Raw genomic sequence first — 21,338 nt, forward strand, 5'->3', positions numbered from 1 at the left:
TTGTTAATATTTTAATGTAAATACACTAAATTCATTTTATAGAGCCCTTGCATATATAAAAATGTTCTTATGTTCAATTATTTGATGAAATTGTTACAGTATATTTACAGCAATATATGGGTTTAGCAAAAATAATTAACTCTAATTAAATGTTAATCATATTTCGAATTAAGTCATAATCAACCAATTATTTTTAGAGCATTGAATATAAAATTTAAAAAGGTGTTTTGTGAACCAATAATAAAAAAAAAATTCTTATTTAAGTCAATAATCACAAAAAAATGCAATTTAAAAATTCGAATAAATTACCTTTTTGTTAGCGCAAACTTGTTTATTCCATACATATTTCAACTGAGGTTTTTTCCCCACACTTGGCTAACGATTTACCTGTCCAATACATGAATTCCACTGCATGTGTTTTAATTGCACTTGATGTTTATTCTAGCAGAGCTCCACGTGTGTTGTGCCTACTGTGCATGCCCCGAACACAAGAATAGACTTGAGGTGGAACATTAACTCTTGATTGGCCGCAAACAACAACAACACTCCCCCCCTCTCTGACTCCCTCCCTCCCTCCCTCTCCCTATTTTCCTCCCAGTCGTCCGTCCCATTGAGCGGCTCGTCGTTCGGGATCCTCCCTCCCTTCGCTCCTTTTCCTCTTCTCCTTCCTCCTCCTTCCTCCTCATCCTCTCCATCTCTTCCAAAACGCGATGCAAAGATGGCGCATCCGCTGCGCACGTCGCTGCCTCCGCTGCTCGTCCGCCTGGCGCTGCGCCTGCGACTTTGCGCCTACTGGTCGCTCGTCGGCGCCTTTTGCGCGCTTTGCGGCGCCGCGGCGCTGCTGCGGCTCTGCTGGAGCGCCATCGCGCGGCCGACGGCCACCTTCCGCTGGACGCTGCGCGAGGTACCGCCGGCGTGTCTGCACGACACGTCCTTGGGCACGCACTGCTACGTGCGCATCAAGGTGAGCGGGAGCGAGGGAGGGAGGGAGGGAGCGAGCGAGGCGCGTGCACGAGCGGCGGGGGCGTGCGTGCACCTTGAGTCGTGATCGCGGAGGCCGTGCTCGTGCGAGTTTTGTTTTTGTCTGAGGTGAAGCGCGTGCACGAAACTTCACTCCGAGAAGTCTTGTCGTCGCTATTGCGTCATCGGTTTACGCATTAATGACGTCCGCTCACTGGACAATTTATTAGGTGCACTCGTATAATGGGAACCAATACAAAAATAATGCTTTTTCGACTTTAATCAATTAAGTTTTAAGGCTAAAGTTAGGGTTTCAAGCCTGGATGTTGGTTTTGGGGGTTGAAACAAGGGTAAGCAGGCAAGCCTTGACCCTTGTTTGAAACACAACCAACACCAGGCTTCAAACCCTTTGAAACCTTGACCTTTGTTAAAAAACAACAACACTGACTTTAATCCCTAACTTGAAACCAACACTTTTTTTTTTTAAACCCAAAGCCAGGTTTGAAACCCTAATTTGGAATGTTGAACCACGGGTTCAAACTCAGACAAAGTCTTGAAACCCTAATTTTGAAATTTTGCATTGAAACCTTAACCCTTATATGAAATCCTATGCGAGGCTTGAAATGGGCTGAAACCCATTTTGAAACCCAACATTGGCTTGACCTTATTTTCTTTTTTTCATTGTCAGGATTTCAAGGCTGGGTTATCAAGTTAGTTGAGGAAGCCAGTGTTAAGGTTTCAAATTAGGGTGTTGAGCCTTGGATAGGTTTCAAACAATTGTTAAGGGTTGAAGCCAATTGTAGGGGTTGAAATTAGAATATCAGACCTGGGTTCGAATTTCTGTTAAGTTAGAAGTCAGTGTTTGGGTTTTAAGACGAGGTTAACTTTTTCAAGTCTGGGTTAAGGTTTCAAATTAGGATTTCAAGCATAGGTTTGAGTTGAGGTAAATTGTGAGACTGAATTGAAAACATGATTATGTTGCGTATCATTTGTGATCTTATATGCCCACAGGAGTCGGGCCTGAGGTTTCACTACGTGGCGGCAGGTGAGCGGGGCAAGCCCCTCATGCTCTTCCTGCACGGCTTCCCCGAGTTCTGGTAAGTCGGCCACTCCACCAGCACCTTTCGCTTCCTCTCCTGTAAATGGTAAAAAAAAAAAAAAAAAAAGTGCTTCCAGGATCAGCCTGGTTCATCAAACTCTCGCACGGGTACAAAGCCTTTAAGATGTCAACCCAACCCCCCCAGTCGCATTTTGGATTATGATATGATATAAAACCCTTGTGGATTGGGGTCAAAGATGTTGTCAGGTTGCGTTCACGTCTCTTCACTGCATGCGGAAGCCACGCCAAGACAATTTGGTTTTCACTTTCTAACGGAAATGGACGTCGTTTGGAAACTGAAAAAAAGAACTGGGTTAGAAGAAAAAAATTGTCGCTGTCGTAATGGATCGGATCGACCGTCAACAGTGCGTAGCAACGTTTTTATCGCTAAATTAGGATTTATTTTGGATTTATTTAATAAGAAAACTGCATATTTTTCCTTATTGAAAAATATTTTTAATTGGTTACATGTATGCAAAATACATAATGATTACATTTTTTGTTTATTTCTTTATAATTGTCTTCAATATTGATATTGCAATAGTGTCAACAGTGCATAATTCAAACTATTTTACAGCATGTTATTTTTTCTTTCAGATTCGACTTACTGAAATGGATTTTAGATTTGTTCAAATCAGAAAATTGTGGGTATCTTGAAACTGTTCAACTTTACACGCCATTAGTGTGTTTTTATTTTTACAGAACATTGTGAGCGCGTTCGTTGGGGAGTTTGAAACAGTCCTGAGAACTGTCACAGGTTCCAAACATGTCCCTGTTGATGCTAAGCGTGCTATTGTGCCACAGGTTCTCTTGGCGCTACCAGCTGCGCGAGTTCAAGAGCGAGTTCCGTGTGGTGGCGGTGGACATGCGAGGGTACGGCGAATCGGACCTGCCGCTCGCCGTGGACAGCTACAGGCCCGAACTGCTGCTCACCGACGTCAAGGACATCGTGGAGCACCTCGGTGAGCTCACAGCGACGCGTGCTGAACGTGCTAGCGGTGGCGGTAGCCATGGCGACCAGTTTGACTGTGGCACTTTTGGGCCTTGAAACAAGTGGCAGATGCTGTATAATTTGGTTGCCATGGTTACAAAGTCAAAGTGAGCGCTAAAGAAGGATAATGACAAGATAGGATTGACTTCACCTGTCCTATTTCAGGCCACTTTTTTTTTCCTTTCTGTCCTTCCTTTCTGCATATCCTCTCTCGTCGTACTTTCCTTCCTTCCTTCCGTCTAGTATTTATTTTCTTCCCGCCATTCAGTGTCAAACTTGTATTACTTCAGAGGCCACTTTCACCCAAATTTGATCTCAAGTTGGCGGGACCAGTATGCCCGTGGTCCAATAAGCTAGTGGTTCTCAACCTTCTTCTTTTTTTTGTGATGTACCCTCTGTGAAATGTTTTTTTTCAGCCAAGTACCCCCTAACAGCACAAAGCAAAAAATACTTTCTTTGTATTTATGTGGTCTCTTAATCTATTTGGAAATAAAAAATGTACCTAAACCAAAGAAAGAAAAAATTAATTTTATATAAAGATTCGTGCACATCAAAATTATTAACAACATTAAGTGTCCTCTTTTGGGCTCATAGTAAAGCTCTTAAAGAGGAATAATTACCTGATTTATAAATAAAGTTTTCAAGTGATTGACAGGTGATTCTAGGTGGCATATGACAAGTCGGGTCGAACCATTCTGGTATGGGGGAGATGCTAGGTTTTTAGGACACTGAAATTGAATACCCTACTCAATATATTACAAATTTTATGAACTTTTCTAAGATATTTAAATATACTTTTGAAATCTATTTTAATATCTCCCGTACATCCTGGAGTGCCTTCACGTACCCCCATTTGAGAACCACTGCAATAAGCTATAAATAACGACAGGTCAAAATATTTCCTGTTTTTTTTTTGGTTCATTCTGAAAATATTCCCATTTATTGTTATTGTAGAGTGAAATGAAATTTCTTAAGAAAAATTAATGAGAAACTTTTGCATCAAATCCAAATATAGCCAAATGTCAGAATGCTGTTTAAGTGGTCGGCAGTGCGCCCTCCAGTGGACAAAATTAGCAACAACAGTAAATTTTAGGGGGGAAAAGTACAGTTTGTGTTGACCTCACGGGCCGGTTTTGGCCCACGGGCTACATGTTTGACAACCCTGCTCTACAGGTCTTTGAGTCTTTCCTTCCTGTCTTGTCTGGTCTTTCTCGCCCTCCTGACGTTTTTGTTGTCTTTTTTTTGGGGCGGTTGAGGGTACAACCGTTGCTTCCTGGTGGGCCACGACTGGGGCGGCACCATCGCGTGGTTGTTTGCCATCAACTACCCGGAGATGGTGGCCAAGCTCATCGTCCTCAACTGTCCTCACCCGTCTGTCCACGCAGGTAACGCTCCATCCAACCGTCCATCTGTGTCACTTGATCTCATTAAGGAGGAGGCTGGAGGTTATTGCTTTAATTGGCTTGAATGACGGCTGTGTTTGCGTCCATCTGCGGACACCAGACAAGAAGCGGAAGTTCACAAGCAGTACAACGCGATCGCAATCTAACATAACAAGCGCACCTCATCATCCTCTTCTTCTCGTTTTTCTTTCCTCCCCTCATCCTCTTGTGTTGTTCAGACTACGCCTTGCGTCATCCCAGCCAGATGTTGAAATGCAGTCACTTCTTCTTCTTCCAGCTGCCTCGCCTGCCTGAGCTCATGCTCTCCATCAACGACTTCAAGGTGACCCCGACCTTGACTCTCTTCAAGGGCAACCCGCTGTCTGCTCGTGTGTGTGTGTGTGTGTACGTGTGCGTTTCCCACCGTCTGTGTGCTATTTTAAGAGTGCATCAGAGTGAGGGCTAAAAATAGAAGCGTAGAGGGAGAAAAAAAAAAGATGAGCAATCTTCTATGGAAAATTCTTGAGCCTTACGAGTATTTTTTTTAATCTTTTTCAACCTTTTATAGCGCAGTGCCCTAAAACAGTCCATTTTCCCAGGGAAGTGGGCATTTTAGTTAGCCACCAAGACAATTTCCTCAGGAAAAAGCAGTTTGTTGTGAAATCGTTTGAACGTCTGTCCTGCATTATAGCGCAATTATGCTTCTTGCTTTTTAAAAATGATCGCTCGTTACTTTAAAAGGCGCGTTTCCTCATGAAAATGCAATATTTTGTTACTTTAAAAAACCTGTGTGCTACATTAGACAATTTTTTGTTTGCCTATAATGTCATATTTTGTCATAAAAGTGATTTATATTCAGATATTTGTTTAAAAAGCCTGGTTCAACATTTGCCATTCAATTCATTCAAACCAGCTTCTGACACGAAGAGGTGGCTTAAAGCAATGGGAGTTTTTACAAAAACGGCCAGCAGGTGGCAGCAGAGTATAAGAGATCAGCCAAAGCCATGTTGCAACAAGCTCTTTTTGACAGTGTTTATATTTACATTTATGAAACTTAGCTTTATTCTAGTGCTGATTGCTGCAAAACGGAAACCGGTACAAATATACTTTTTTTTCCTGATGAAAGAAGAGACTCTAATCTTTTTTTTGGTAGGTTCTATGTTTTTATAGCAATAGAACACAATATTCTGTGGGCCTTGCAAAATCAGTCAAAATCCAGTAAAAGAAAAGGGGGTTGCTTGGTGAAAATGGCTGCCAGTGAATGAGTTAGACCTTCTTTTTTTTTTTGTGCCTAAAATGTCATGAAAATGCTCGGATATTTGTTTAAAAAGGCTGGTTCAACATTCACCATTTTTAAATGCTAAATTGTCTCAGCAAAAGGCTATACTACATTCAAGCACAAAAATATGATATACTGTATGTAATGCAAGTACTTGTAGGCGTCCCCACACTTTTTTCCAGTTGATGTAACTGAAAGGTAGCGTTACATAACACATCCATATGGAGGTGACGCAGTGAATGTTTGTTGTGTCAGCATGAAGTCAGAGTGGGCCACGTAAAGTGGGGACAAACCGTTTTTTTCTGGCCAAATCCTCTGTGACTCACGCCGTGTTTTTTCTCTCCCAAGGCTCTGAAGGCCTTGTTCACCAGCCGGAGCACCGGAATGGCCCGGAAAGGAAGATGGCTGACGAGAGAGGAACTGGAAGCGTACCTGTATGCGCTGTCGCAGCCTGGAGCTTTGACGGCTGCGCTCAACTACTTCAGGAATGTTTTCAGGTGCGCCGGGGAGAACGAGCTTACTACTGAAGGTTAATGATGTCACATTTTAAATGGTTACAGTAAAAACAGGTAATAGGTTAATGTGGTTATGATGTGGTTTACAGTTAAAGTGGAAGTCAACCGTAAACATTTCTTGACAATAATGTGACCTCACGAGTCTCAACATGACATTCTGGTTAATATTACATTTGTGGAATATAAGTTGCTCAGGCAATGACCAATCAGAGCTCACCTGTTTTCAGAAGCTGCGCTGTATATTGGTAGTATAGTAGAATAGTATGGTTACCCTTAATTCCGTTAAAGTTAATATGGTAACATTTTATTCAGTTATTATGGTTACAGAATAAATGGCTTTGGTTGGTATGGTTAAGGTTAACATGGTCACAGTTGATAGTTAGGATTAATGCGGTTAATATTACAGTAAATACGGTTACAGTTAATGTGGTTAATATTGTCACACTTGATACAGTTACTAAATACAGTTACAGTCAGTATGGTTATTACAGCAGCAGCAATAAGGTTAGTTGATATGGTCAATACAATTAATGGGGTTACATTAAAATGTGGTTAATAAACGGTAACATATTGAGGTTATTATGTTTACAGTTCAAGTTAAATATTGCTTAATATGGTTACAGTAAATAAGGTTAATTACTGATAATTGTTTACGAATAAAACTGTTAAGAGTCTATAACATTAATATTTATTGAATACCGCTAATTGATCATACTATTTATTGATATTACAAATTGTCATGGTAGTGTGGATGTGGGTATCCATAAAGTTTTGTTTTTGTTGTTATTAGAGAACAAGATTTCCCCCAAAATCAAACAAAGAGTTTTTGTTTTGTTTCCCTCGTGTGTCCTTGTTTGGGAGATTCAGATGTTGCTCAGCATGCTTTGACACGGCCCATTGTCTTCACGTGTCACCTTGACCACCACGTCACGGCTGTTGCCATGGCGACGTGTCACCAGGAGGCGCTGCCATTCAAAAGGATCTGCCTCCCTTTTTTTTTGCTTTTATACTTAAAAAGAGTCGAACAGAGATGCGGTGCAGTACGGCGCCCTAGTGGTTAGCAAGTCTGCCACACATTTGAGAGGCTCCGGGTTCTCGGTTCCAGCAAAGTCAGCCGGGATAAGCTCTAATAACTCACCCGCCACCCTAATGAGGACGAGACCTGCAGTCGTCGTGTGTGGCGCCCTCTAGTGTATGATCAGAACAGAAACAGCAACTTATGTAAAAGCTGAGGAAAAAGGAGCACAAATGTCATTAGGCGCACGTTTGAATGAATGAACTCAGCATACATGAACGAGCCAACCATCTGCTGCTCAATCACACGACGGCTTTTTATAGCACGCAACAAAATGAAAACAAAATTGCCTCTCGCTGCTGTTGTTTGCCCTTACCTGACTTTGATTCAATAATCATTTCACGCTCTCGCCTTTTTTCCTCGGGACGTTCGAGTACTCAAGTTGAACTTGACATACTTACTATGATTCCAGCTCTCTGCCGCTGAGCCGCAACCAGGTGCGCTCGCCGGTGCTGCTGCTGTGGGGCGAGCGCGACGCCTTCGTGGAGCAGGAGATGGCCGAGGCGTGCCGCTTGCACATCCGCAACCACTTCCGCCTCAACGTCATCTCGGGGGCCAGCCATTGGCTGCAGCAGGACCAGCCCGACATCGTCAACACGCTCATGTGGACCTTCCTCAAGGAGGGCGACGGCCGCAAGGGCCACAGGAACTGACCGGCGGACGGGCGGCGGCGGCGTTGCCAGGCAACGGAGCGATGACGCAATCGTTCGTTTCAAAAGCACACTTTGAGGGAGGACGCGGCCGCGAAGGACGCAGGGTGAAGACTTTCTTTGTTTACAGTGCATCCGGAATACACAATTTGTTATGCAACAACCTTATTTCAAAATGGAATCAATTGAGGGGGAAAATGAATTTAATCCATTTTTTATCATGTAAGGCTGACACCCTACAAAATGTGAACACAGCGCTGTTAAACTGCTCAGTCAGTCACATGACATGTTTTTTTTTTTCACTTCCTCCTGCTTTGTACCAACACACGCATTCCGAAGTTCACAGAGCCGCCATTTTGATTTTATAAATAAACGCACTTACTGTCACTTCTTGTGGGGTTCTTCTAAAAGTAGACGCTGTTAAAAATAGAGGCTTTTTGCTCTAAACAAAACACCAGGAATAGAACTGGAATTGTAACACAAGAAAAAAAAAACACCCAGAAAGACGACGTGGTCGCTCCACAATGTTGTGTGTCCAAACTCCACTTTCACTTGACATCAATTCTAATGTGCCTGTAATCTCGTTTAATATTCCACTAGAGGCCTTCCACATCTGCAGTTGTGTAAATATATATAATTGTGGTCGCTCCACAATGTTGTGTACGTCCTTGTGTATGGATGCTCTGCAATGAGCTATTAACCTATTAATTCCAACCCAATCAATCTAATTTGTAGATTTTTTTTTGCTACATTTCTACGTTTTTCCATTTGGCTCTTGACACCTGGTTGCGCCACAATGTTGTGTGCAACCATGTTTGTTTGGTGGGAGCTACATATAAGTTTAAACCCATTGGCTTCCTTTCCTGACATTTGACTTAATTTCTCAGAAGTGGTCCCATATTTCATGTAGATTCTGACGTGGTCACTCCACAGTGTTGTGTACATCCGTGTTTCTGTTCTGAGGAGCCACAGCACTTCTTTTTTCCACTAAGTCTGCCTTGTTTCCTGCCCTTTCACTCCATTTCTTTCAAAAATCCCTTTTCTCTAGCTGACTCTTGACGTTGTCGCTCCACACTGTTGTGTGCTTCCATGTACTGTATATGTTCTGGGAAGCTATGTGACTTATTAGTCTCCCTCATTTCCTTCCATTTCACTTCATTTCTTCTAAGACGTTTTCTAATCGACTCTGACATGAGGAAACTCTACAATGTTGTTTGTGTAGGTTGAAACATTTTTGCTTTGCTTTAAACTTCAGTTTCATCTGAGACTGTAAGATACTGTCATTTAAAAATCTCCCAACAGAGTCTGACATATGGTCACTCCGCAATGTTGTGTACATCTGTACATCTCTATCCGCACTATGTGCCGTTTTTCTTGATAATTAGCTTCATTTCTTCAAAGGAGCCCTTTTTGTCCTGTCGTCTGTCATGCCACTCGACAATGTTGTGTGCGACCATGTTTATGGAAATTCGTTTTAATGGTTTCTGAGGTTTTGCTTTGGTACATTGTGATGAATTAACCAGCGTGAAGGTCATCGCGTGTCTCGTCATCTCGCCTTTGAGCCATTTAGGAGCTTAATCATATTTGTACACACACGTACACGTTGTTCATCTTAGCTTAGCTTGACCTGAGCTAGCATTGGACCTTGGTGCTGACCCAGTGGCGCTAATGAGATCCAAAGCAAAGTGTGAAACTGTGAATCATCATAAAGGTATTTAAAGATAAAAGTAACCTTTCCCCATGGCAGAACGATCTCATTTGTGGTGAGTAAAGGTTCCGTGTTAGTCTTGGAGCTAATTGAAGTGGTTGCCAAAATACAAAAAGACGAAGTTCTTCTTATTATTATTATTATTTTCAAGTGAATTGAAATGGTAAAGATAGCTACAATGTTGACAGTGCTTTTTTCACCATTTTTTGTGTGTCTAATGGCAAGACTGCATTTTTCTTTTGAATTTACATAGTCATACTTTTTTCTTTTTTTCTCTCTTAATTTTTCTTCTTCTTCTTTCTGTACGACCAATGAGTTTTTGCCATTCCGCATGTTCTTTTACATTTTAATGGCGGAACTGCATTATTTTTATTATTTTTTTATAGTCGGTCATCATACTTTATACTTTTACATGATAATACTGTTTTTAATTGAATTTATCAAAGTATTGCTTTTTTTTAATTGTCTACATTGTTATAGTATTTTTTCAAGTCCAAATAGCTATACTAATTAAAAAACAAAAAATTCTATATGGCCATACTACCGTTTTTTTAATTCATTTTTTTGTTAATATTTTAAAAGGGATGATACTCTAATTTCTTTGTAAAAGCATAATTGTTTGATACACAATAGTGCAGGAGTCCCTAACAAAGCGGGTAAAAAGTGTAAATGTACTTTCTGTCCTCTTGCGAGTTACGCAGTGAGTCACGTGTGAAACATTCGGATCTGACGTCCATCTCACTGTTTGCTTGGTTGACTTTCCAGGACAATTCTGCATGCGTGGAATTTTTTATTGAAGACTGGGTCAGGAAAACACAAGAGCCCGATCTCCTGCTGGCGCTTCTTCGGACTGGGCCCAGCAGTGCTTCCAAAGTAGTCCACTTGAGTCCACGTTTGTCCCTGCGGGCTCTGAAAGAGAGCGCTGTCCTTCGCTTCGACCACGCTCGCTTTAACGCGGGTCGACGTCCGGCTCGGGAAAACTCCTGGATTGGCCTCAGGCTGCAGTCACGAAAGAAACTCCCAAGAGTTCACTTGCGACATGAGATGTGGTGCGACGTGACACTATGAGGTGATATGCGGCAAAATGAAGCCATGCAGTGAAATGTGACACTATTGGGCGATATGTAACCAAATGTGAGGGCTACGTGGCGATTTGCGACAATATGTTTAGAGACGAGTGATAGAGGGTGTTCGGTATTTAGTATCTTGTCACGTGGCGATCTCGTTAACGTCATGGAGCTAAATATCGTTAGCTCATTATCATCCAACTCATTATCCTGTCCCCCCCCCCCCCCACAGGAAGGAAACATAAAGATGATCCAATCAAAGACCACCTTGATTCAATTTGCAATCATTAAAGAGAAGCTCATTACCACCGGCACTGAAGCCAGTGCACATTTTGCCAACACCAGGTCGACATGTGGCGTCGTGTGTAAAGTAGTAGTTGTTTAAAGACTTACAATTACTGTAATATCTATGCTAATTCTCATTAGCTTGTCTGTAGCGTTTCAAATTCTACGTTAGCATGGAGCTAGCTGACTTTCATCACATTTGTTTTTTTTTTGTCAAAATTTGTGTGAGTTAATTTAAAGTTCCTTTAACACCACTAATTAATTACCGCCCCTTACTTGGAAAGCCTTACTGGGGTAATTCCAGTCGCAATGCAGCAGACGTCAAAATGGTGTGAATTATACATTTAATAATATAGCATATATTTGTGGAGACTGGGGTCAAATTGTATTTTACAATTTTAAAAATGTGCAGAATTTCACAAGTTACTTCATGTTAAAGATTAGTTGGCTCTTAATATGAAAAGAAAAATGTCTTACAAATGCCATCTAGTGGCAGAAAAACTACCTCAACACAAATATCACACTTGGTTTTTTTTACAGTACAGTACATCTTTTTCATTTTAACTCAATGTTATGAATTATTATTACATGAATTTTATCAATGACTAAAAGATGCAGCAATATTTCTATTAGTTTAACTTTTTTCTAGAATATGACAAACTTAAAGTAATATTTTATTGTAAATTTACAATTTATCGTGAGTTAACTATTAAAGTCAAAATTGTAATCGCCTGACACCCCTTTATTTACTTTTATGTCCCTTTCACAGTAAACGTCATCTGGGGGGTGACAAAATAAAACCACAGTTTACACAAACAAACAAAGCAATAGAATCATTACGTCCTTGGCGGAGGTAATGGCCCGCTAATCTTGGGAGGTGAGTAAACCCTGCCCTCGCCGGATTAAGCCCGTGGCGGTCTCGGCTAATCTGATGCAACACACACTCAGTGATGCATCTTCCGCACCGGAGAGTGAGTCTGAGGAGGGCGGGGTTGTGTGTTGCTATGGCGATGAAAGGTCCTTCCAAGCAGCTGCTGATTGGCTGGCACAGCACAGCACCATTTTTTCCATTCTTACCACACCCCTCCCCGTTCTCCTCACCCCACACCCCCACCTCTTGCCACCCCGCCAGACGCATTCCACGCTGCTGTACTGCGCCTCCTCTGGAGCTTCTGCAGGTTTCCGGAGCAGGTGAGAAAGAAGCGTGTGCTGCGGGGATGATATGACGTAGTTTAGCTTGGACATTTTATGCTTGTTATTATTTGCTGCATGAGGAGAAATTTGCCTGTGTGTGTGTGTGTTTGGGGGGGGTGACTGAAATGGTGCACATGATCCACACGCTGGTCTGTGGATGATAAGGCGACACCGAAGTAGCCGCCTGAATAATTCATCATGGATCTTAGCGTGTGGAAAACACGTCGGCTACAGCACAATGTGGTGTGATTACCTGTTACTGTATCATGTTACTTGCTGAAATTGCATGACTGCTGCTTGGATGCAGCGTGCCGATCAATTCATTGACGGAAGGTTGGTTTTCTCTGCTCAATGGAGTGTGTGTGTGCGCATGCACACTACGGAGAGCTAGTTTACTAATGATGCCCCTGCTGTTGTCTGCCTCCAGATGCTTTGGACCAGAAGACTGTCGTCAGCAGCTCACTGGTACTTGTTACTACTTACATTAAGTGCAATTCAAGTGTAGTGCATTGCGCGGTCGCTCCACAATGTTGTGTTCATCCATGTTTCGGTTCCAGGATAGTGATTTATTGGTTTTGTCCAGTCTGCCTTGTTTGTTTGCTGTTTTGTTTCTCTCTCCAACATAGTCCCTTTTTCTGACTTGTGGTCACTCCACAACATTGTGTGCCTTCTAATTAATATTCCAGGATGCTATATGACAATTTAGTTCCACTCAATCTACTTTGTTTTTGCCGTTTTGCTAGATTATCCATATATAGTCCTTTTTCTCCAGTAGACTGACATGTGGTCACTCCACAATGTTGTGTGCATCCATGTTTCGGTCCCAGGATTCTTAGTGATTTATTGGTTTTGTCCAGTCTGTCTTGTTTGTTGCCGTTTTGTTTATTTCTCCAACATAGTCCCTTTTTCTGACTTGTGGTCACTCCACAACATTGTGTGCCTTCTAATTAATATTCTAGGATCCTATATGACAATTTAGTTCCACTCAATCTACTTTGTTTTTGCCGTTTTGCTAGATTATCCATATATAGTCCTTTTTCTCCAGTAGACTAACATGTGGTCACTCTACAATGTTGTGTGCATCCATGTTTATCATCTGGCAAGTTACTCTACTAATTAGTTCTGGCCAATCTACCTCGTTTCTTGCTGTTTTGCGTAATTTCTCCAAATAGTCCTTTTTGGGGGTGGTGGTACCACAAAGTTGTGCCCACAAATATTTAATTTTCCAAGAAGTTATGGGACTTCTTAGTTCTGCCCACTCTGGCCTTAATGCTACATTTCTCTAAAGTAGCTCCTTTTTTCCCTAGTAGCCTCTGAAATGTGGTCACTCCACAATATTGTGTGCATCCATGTTTATGATCTGGGGAATTAAGCTACCTAGTTCTGGCCATTCTACCTCATTTATTGCCGTTTTGCTTCACTTCTTAAAAACAGTATTTTTTCCCCAGTAGATTCTGACAAGTTTCCACAAATTCCACAATGTGGTGTGCATCAATATTTATGTCCCAGCTAGCTATATAACTTAGTGGGTCCACCCAGTCATTCTCCAAAAGTAGTCATATTCATAAGTCATTTTTTCCTCCAGTCATGTGATCACTCCACAATGTTGTGTGCATCCATGTTCATGTTCCGGGTAGCTGTGGGACTTATTTGTTCCACAAAATTTGTTTTGTTTGACAATTTGTTTCATTTCTTCAAAATTGTCCATTTACCCCCAAGTCAACTCTGACATCTTGTGCCTTGCTTCTTTCGTCACAACATTATATATACACAATATTTGTGTTGTTTTATACGCCACTCTCCACTACATTCATTGTCATACACCAGTCGCCAGCCATGTTTTTCTGCTTGACTGAAACGTTTTGAGGCGGGCCGTGTGCTCGGAGTTTCCGATTTCCACGCCATCTCAAATGCAGCAACGCAATGACATCATCCATCCATTTTCTTAACCGCTTGTCCTCACAAGGGTCGCGGGGGGTGCTGGAGCCTATCCCAGCTGGCTTCGGGCAGTAGGCGGGGTACACCATGAAATGGTTGCCAGCCAATCGCAGGCAATGACATCATTGTTCTACTATTGCCTCTGGTCGTCTGGCAGCCAGTGGTCCAGCGAGCTCACCCATCCAGAAAAAGCTGAATTTAAATCGAGCATAATAGAAATAATAAGAGTCTGCTTGTAGCGCATTAGCAATCAATGCAAACAATAAACACTACTGACTCACTGGTCAGTCTCTTGCCTTTTGCCAAGCAGAACGATAGCATCACTGACTCCCGTATAGTGTGTGCGTAGTTTCAGCCCTTGATTGCAGAGGTTTGCCATGTGACACAAACGGCAAAGCTAGCTTCGGCGTGAAAAGAGCAGCAGATGTGCTGCTAAGACCCGTCCGTGAGGATCAGGGAGGATTGAGAGCTCCTCAAAGCCTTTTATTGATCCTTGTTGAGCATCAGAAACATTCACCGGCCACTTCATTACTACAACAAAAGTCTGCTTTGGCTTTAGTGGGTTTTTTTGTTTTTGTTTTTTTTGTTTCGCCATCTACTGGTATGCATATGAAAGTATTTGTCCTCTTTTTTTTGTGACGGATGTGAAACTTTTCAATAAAAAAAGATCCCAGTTTCCATGCGGTCCAAACATGCTTCCTCACATACTTCTATAATTTTTGTGTCTTGGTCTGCAGAAGGCGTTTCTAAGATGCTCTCCATCTGCTGACTTCAAGAGTGTCTGATTGCGCAGATTCCGCTTCCCGCCATGAAGTCGGATGCTCTGACGACCGCTCACAAATCAGGAGATGGACAAACCTCCAAGGTGAAGACCGCCAAGAAGCCCGGAGAGCGCAGCGCGGCGGCAAAGCCCAAGACAACTTTAACCGGGACGCCGGTTGTGAACGGCACCGCCGGAGCGGTGGGGGCCAGACGGGATGTTGCCGGTCCGGCTCGCTCCCGCGTGGTGAAAGAGACGGAGAAGAAGGCCAATCCCGGGACCAGGCCTAAGATCTCTCCTCCGAGTTGCACGTCAAGAACTCCAAGGGGTTCTGCGCAACAAGCCGCCTTGTCCTCATCCGGAGGGGTCTCGCCAGAAAACAGCGGGAGTGGCGGGAGCCCTCGAAATGGCACGACCTCCATTCCAGGTGCTTGTTTGTTATCTTGACATCATTATGGCAGAATGACAGAGGCACAAGTCATTAGGAAGTCGAGGGCTGGGGGAAAAAAGTCAACCAAGTCGGATAAGTGACTTTAAAAATGGGTCGATTCAAATGGTCTGCCTCGATCTTGATATGTTTTTTACACAAAGGGTTTTTTTTTGTTTGTTTTTAACGGACGCACGTAGTATTGGATTGGCAGAATGGCGGCTGTGATCGGATCTTTATTTCTTCTGTCGGTGGTCTAGTGGCCAAATTGTGGATGTTATTATTTGCCTGCTTAAACACACTCTCTGACAATAATGACAATACAGCACATTAAGCTTCCCCAAACCACAGAAAAGGAAATTATTGGGCTGTAATTATTCCAAAATATATCCTGCCACTCGTTTTTAGGTGTTCATCACTTAACCACTAACCAGTAGAGGGCAGTCATGCACTAAACGTGCCCAGAAGAAGACAGGAACAGGAAATGATTGACCTCGTGTAGCTAATAGCTAATGCTACCCTTCTTTACTCATGGAATAATGTTGACGCATCGTCTGTAAGTGACTTTTAAGACATTACATGTGTAATGTAGATTTAGTAATGGATGTGTGAAGAAAATGGTAGTTAGTGTTTGGTCAATGGTTACCTTAAGTGGTCATTGCTAGCGCGCTAATGCTAATCGCGATTGCTATCCGTTATATAGGTTCATTTTGTTTAATAATAAACTTGTTTAGAAGATAATAAATTATGCACTTATATCCACTTAATTCAACTTATGTCCAACCTTACCTAACAAAAACAAACAATAATAAATGTATCATAATAATAATAAATAATAATAAATTCAGGGGGTGGGGGTGGTTATTCTATTATGTGATAGCACAGTGTTTCCCACACCATGTTAATACTTGGGGCGGGCCACCACCCAAGTAGATATCAAGAAAATGTAATACAAAATATATCAATAAACAAACGTGTCACGACCAGGTATACCGCATGTAACATTAGCTCGCAGTCACTCACTTGTGGATCATGTGGAGACGCAAGTAGCAGGTCAAGTTAAGTCAAGGCAATCAAGTCGACGAGTCTTTTATAGGTTTAAGACAACCAAAACCCTCAAATTGGCGATTTTGAGTCTGACTTTAGTCGCCAACCTTTGCTGAAAAACTGTAAAAGGTAAGTCAAGTCACAACAACGTGTAGACAAGAAGAGATAAAGCATGCGGGCTGCTATCAGTGTGCCAGCAGCTGCTCAACCGCAGACGTCTAAACCGTGCACAGCTGCTACCAGGCTGCAGGGACTGGAGGGGGATGAGTGGGTGGGGGGGGGGGGGGGTCGTTTGTTTGACTGAGCACTTTGTGAGCGTTTGTGGTTTTAGAAAGTCCGCTTAATCCCGATGTCATCGCTGATAACATTATTCAAGGCCTTCTGTACTTAAGCACTTAAAACAGGCAAATCCATCCGGGGGCACTTTTGTTTAGGTTTAACAAATACTAGATATTATAAGCCCCAACTCTTACACCCATACTAAAACTGTAAACCTTTTATGGTTTATGACCATATTTTAGGAGCAAGACCCAAACAGCAGGCCAAGCCTCTCAACAAACCAGTGCTGACCAAATCGGACTCGACAAAGCAGACCAGCAGGTGAGTTTGCCTAATTGGCAAAAAGTACTGTGGGGGGAAAATCCCGTTGTCATGGTTTTGACTGTCAGCAGTCCCGCCAGCAGGTCCAGGGTGAAAGAAGGCGTGAAAGTAAAGCCTGTAGCAGCGGAGGGTCCTGTGGCGGCAGCATTGAGAGCAAGAGCAGACACCAAAGGCAAAGGAGTCCACGACAACCACGGTTCGAATTTTTTCTCCAAACGTTTCTCTTGTTTGACTGTAAATGTCCTTTTTAACACCTGCCTTCTCTTTTTCTGATTTAGTCGCCAGGCATGGAGCTGTTGGGAAGAAGCCAACTTTGCCCAGGAAAGATCTCGACGGCTCGAGATCTTCTGCACTGACCAAACCACATGCGGAAAATGCCAAGAAGGTCTTAACCGGCGCCTCGGCGAAATCCTCTTCTAAACCAACCAAAGTGTCTAAGCCTCCCGTAAACAAGTTGGCACCAAAGCGTAAAAGTACCACTGAATCTGAGAAAGCATCTGCAAAATCTGGCGCAACCGTTCAAAGTGCTGAAGGCCTTGGAGAAAAGGAAAATGGTAAAAGTTTAGACTGTAAAACCGAACAGGAGAAGAGTGGAAGCGCGAGCCAATACCAAGATTCCCTCAGCCTGCAACTGGACTCAACTTGTACTTCCGGCATTCAGAAGACTGAGAAACAGTTCGCAAACGGAGCAGACGAGCCTTGCGGAACTCCGCAAGCGGTCAGATCCATTTCGGTGGTTAAAAAGTCTGAAAGCCTCACAGGCGTTCGGTCTCCAAGTACCCCCATAAACACCCCCGGAAGCGCCGGCACTCCCTTGGACGACTCGTGGAGCGGCGTCCACCCGCAGGTCAGCCCGGCGTCCGAGACGGGTAGCACGCACTCCACCTCCTCGGACGACATCAAGCCGCGCTCGGAGGACTACGACGCAGGGGGCTCGCAGGACGACGACTGCTACGAGCGAGGCGTGTCCAAGTGCGGCACCATGCGCTGCCACGACTTCCTGGGACGCAGCAGCAGCGACACGAGCACACCCGAGGAGCTCAAGATGTACGAGACCGGCGCGGGGCTGAGGGTGGAGGTCCGGCTGCGCGGCCGGGAGGCGGAGACCACCAGCGAGGAGGAGGTGGCGGCGAGGCCGCGTCCCCGGTCGTGGGTTCAAAGGGAGGAACGTACAGTCACTGCCGACACGCCGTCCAGCGTCCCGGAGCGTCAGACTTCCGAGGAGGAGGAGGAGGAGGATGACGAAGAGGAGACAGAGGAGGAGAAGTCTGAAGTGGAGGTGGTCCCCAGTCAGGGTCCGACCGAACCTTCGCCGCCGTTTCAAGGCATTGTCAACCTGGCGTTCGACGATGACGCCGCGGACCAGGAGAACGAGCAGCCAGACTTTCCGTCGACCTCCAACTTCCGCCGGTCCGTTTTGCTCTCCGTGGACGAGTGCGAGGAGCTGGGCTCGGAGGAAGGCGCTGCGCAGACCCCTCAAGGCCCCGACGACGCAGCCACCCCGTGCGATGTTTTCGAGTCGGACTCCGTTACTCCTCAATCCCACTGCGCCCCTCCCCGCTCGCCCAATCTGCGCGAACATTCCGGTACTGCGCGCCAGGAGCGAGGCGAGGAACCGCAAGAAAAGCCCACAGGGGCGAGTGAGGAAAAGCAAGGGGACGGCACCGACGCCACCAGAGACCCCCCGGCCCAGGAACGACCATGTCACCTGGACCTGCGGCACCCGTATGCCAACGGGACCAAGAAGGTCGACTTGCACCTAGACTTAAATGAGCCACACATGCCGGGGGACTCTCCCCTACATGCTGCACCGTCTCCAGCAGGTAACGTATGATCTCTGGACTCTTCCTTGATCCTCCCCCAAAACCAAAACCACTCCTAGACCTGACCTATGCCATCCGTTGTGTAGAAAGAAGGATATGACCACTTAAGACATTCAGGTTCAAATTCAAATCAATCTTCATGACCAAACATCTGCTCTCATCACAAATGCATTTGAATTTGCAACATCGATATCCTTAGTCAGACCCCGAGGGCCCGAGGGGCCTTTCTAAAAAAAAAAAAAGAAAGAAGAAGAAGAAAAAAAAAGCACTTTTTACACACAAACGCTTTATTTTTGTGATTTATTTCATACAACGAATTTCCAGCTCTTAAGTTTGCCACGTACAGCATTTTAACATATCGCAAATGAATCTGTGGTTATTTTGATGTCGAAACACAACAGAAAAGCTGACGAATGACAGTTCCGTTACATCCCTTCAGTTCATAGGCAAGCACAGGGACTGCATTGTTTGTTTCAGATCGCAAGCAAAGACCGGGTGGAACCTCCACCAAGGCTTATTAAGTAATTCATGTCATGAATTTGGCCCAACTTAAAACGTACACAATTTTCCCACCAACATGCAGTGTTTACACTTCATTAAAAAAAAATCAGCAACTGTAACTTCACACATAAATGTTAAAAAATCGAAAAGCATATGAATGATGTCGAGATGATTGACAGCCACTGGTGCGAATGTAAATAAATAATTGTCATTTCTTCCTAATACAATAAAATAAACAACTGTGATGTTTGTTAAAATGCTATACGTGATGTAAAAATTTTCAAAATATATATATTTTATATTTTAAAAAAAAATTGCCTTTATTTTCTGCACTACCTTGTTTAATTGTGGATGTTATTTATTATTTTGGCACTGCATGCTGCTGATTTCCATTACATCTTTTTTGTTTATGTTTGTCATCATTTTTATTCTGTTGTCCCCTGTCGACTCGTGTCCCGACGCTAAAGACCAGAAACAATGTTATTGTTTGCTTATGCCGGCACATCGTTCCTACTGTATCATACATTTTGTCTTTCCCTTTCTGTCCAAATCCCCCCCAAAATATAGTTTGCCTCTGAGAAGAACATCTACGCAAACTAGTACTTTTATATTTTGTGGCACACACGAGTTCTGTGCAATGCATGGCTTTATTGCTTTGTTTGAGCATGCGGAGTAAAAAAAAAAAAATGATTCATTTGTTTTTGCTGTAAAAGCAGCTCTTAAAGTAAGGGTGTCCGAAAACAAGCCTGGAGGCCATTTTGTGCCCCCCAATGCCCTTTTTTTTTTCTTCGTTTCATTCATTCACTACCAACCCAATTAAAAAAGGATCTTTGACGTCTATACCCGTCAATGGCAGCAAATGAGTTCATTGATCAAACTTAAATAATGACGCTGGTTTTTGTTTCTTTAAATGTATTTCATTGGTTAGCATATCTTGTACGTTGGACAAGGTTTGGACACCCCTGCTTTAAAGCTACTGCTTCCTATTCGAATCCTGCTGCACCCAGACAACGATATTCATTTTGAAATGTAAAAAAACAAAACAAAAAAAACGTACATGGGCTGTGATACAGTTTGTCATTTTGCAATATTGTCAATTGTTTTTAGGCGACATTGCTTGTGACAGATTGGATCTAGGCGGCGACAAACGCGAGCGGACGCCGTCCAACAAAATCCTCTCCCCCATTTACGAGGCGGACGCGAGCGACGCGTTTGCGCGCCGCTCGGACAAGGACAGAACAGGACAAGGAAACATTGAGAACAAACGCAGCGAGTTTGCCGAGCGGGACTGGAGCCTGCTCAGGCAGCTCCTCTCGGACCAGGAGTCCAATCTGGGCGTGATCAACCCGGTGCCCGAGGAGCTCAACCTAGCGCAGTACCTCATCAAGCAGACGCTGTCCCTGTCGCGGGATTGTCTGGACGCCAGGGCCTTCCTGTCTCCGGAGAGGGAGAGCTTCAAGCGCTGGGCGGAACTCATCTCGCCCATGGAGGACTCGTCCACCAGTATTACGGTGACCAGCTTCTCCCCGGAAGACGCCGCCTCGCCGCAAGGGGAGTGGACCATCGTGGAACTGGAAACACACCATTGAACTGCCACACAGGTTGAAACCATATATCTTGGTCTATAATCGAATTATTTTTTTTATTTTTTTTGGTACCTCAATGATCTGCCACCGGTCCTTAGGACATTTGGTACTGAGCTGCACAAAATGACTGAACAAAAAATATTTTACTGATCACTGGATGTTCACCCGCTCGTCTTAACCATTCTATGTTGTAATGGATTATTTTAAGGAACAACTGTGTTGGCTGCAGCTTTGCATTTTGTGTCATATTATCAAAATAAATGTGTGCGGTTTATGTAGATGTCGAGTTGAAATGGTTTATTCGGTCAAGGCACACACGCAAAGTACTGATAAAGAGCATTTTTTGACAGGTGATCAAAGTTAAAACAGGTGTATTCAAGTCATCTATAAGAGACTACCCCCGAAGTAAACGATATAAAGTACAAAAATAAAGATGTTTCCTTACTGTTTG

At 43.6% G+C, this 21,338-nt stretch overlaps 2 protein-coding genes across 5 annotated transcripts; both read left to right on the forward strand.

Moving 5' to 3' along the window:
- Positions 1-342: 342 nt before the first annotated feature.
- ephx4 (epoxide hydrolase 4) lies at positions 343-8,338 on the forward strand. The gene is made up of 7 exons (XM_086089131.1): positions 343-964; positions 1,972-2,057; positions 2,864-3,021; positions 4,307-4,435; positions 4,672-4,775; positions 6,060-6,208; positions 7,714-8,338. The coding sequence occupies exons 1-7, from the start codon at positions 719-721 to the stop codon at positions 7,952-7,954; spliced, it is 1,113 nt and encodes a 370-aa protein (XP_085945257.1). The 5' UTR covers positions 343-718; the 3' UTR covers positions 7,955-8,338.
- Positions 8,339-12,120: 3,782 nt separating this feature from the next.
- Positions 12,121-21,165, forward strand: btbd8 (BTB domain containing 8). Of its 4 annotated transcripts, none has more exons than XM_086089988.1 (7): positions 12,121-12,202; positions 12,633-12,670; positions 14,881-15,330; positions 16,899-16,977; positions 17,049-17,173; positions 17,256-18,800; positions 20,409-21,165. In XM_086089988.1, the coding sequence occupies exons 3-7, from the start codon at positions 14,952-14,954 to the stop codon at positions 20,888-20,890; spliced, it is 2,610 nt and encodes an 869-aa protein (XP_085946114.1). In that variant the 5' UTR covers positions 12,121-12,202; positions 12,633-12,670; positions 14,881-14,951; the 3' UTR covers positions 20,891-21,165. The 4 variants fall into 4 exon arrangements, with proteins under 4 accessions (XP_085946114.1, XP_085946117.1, XP_085946118.1 ...); XM_086089991.1 differs by having other exon boundaries at positions 17,058-17,173; XM_086089992.1 differs by having other exon boundaries at positions 17,061-17,173.
- The last annotated feature ends 173 nt before the right edge of the window (positions 21,166-21,338 follow it).

Source organism: Leptonotus elevatus, chromosome 11 (genome assembly GCF_054856555.1).
Source record: "Leptonotus elevatus isolate MCC_2025b chromosome 11, RoL_Lele_1.0, whole genome shotgun sequence".
NCBI lineage: Eukaryota > Metazoa > Chordata > Actinopteri > Syngnathiformes > Syngnathidae > Leptonotus > Leptonotus elevatus.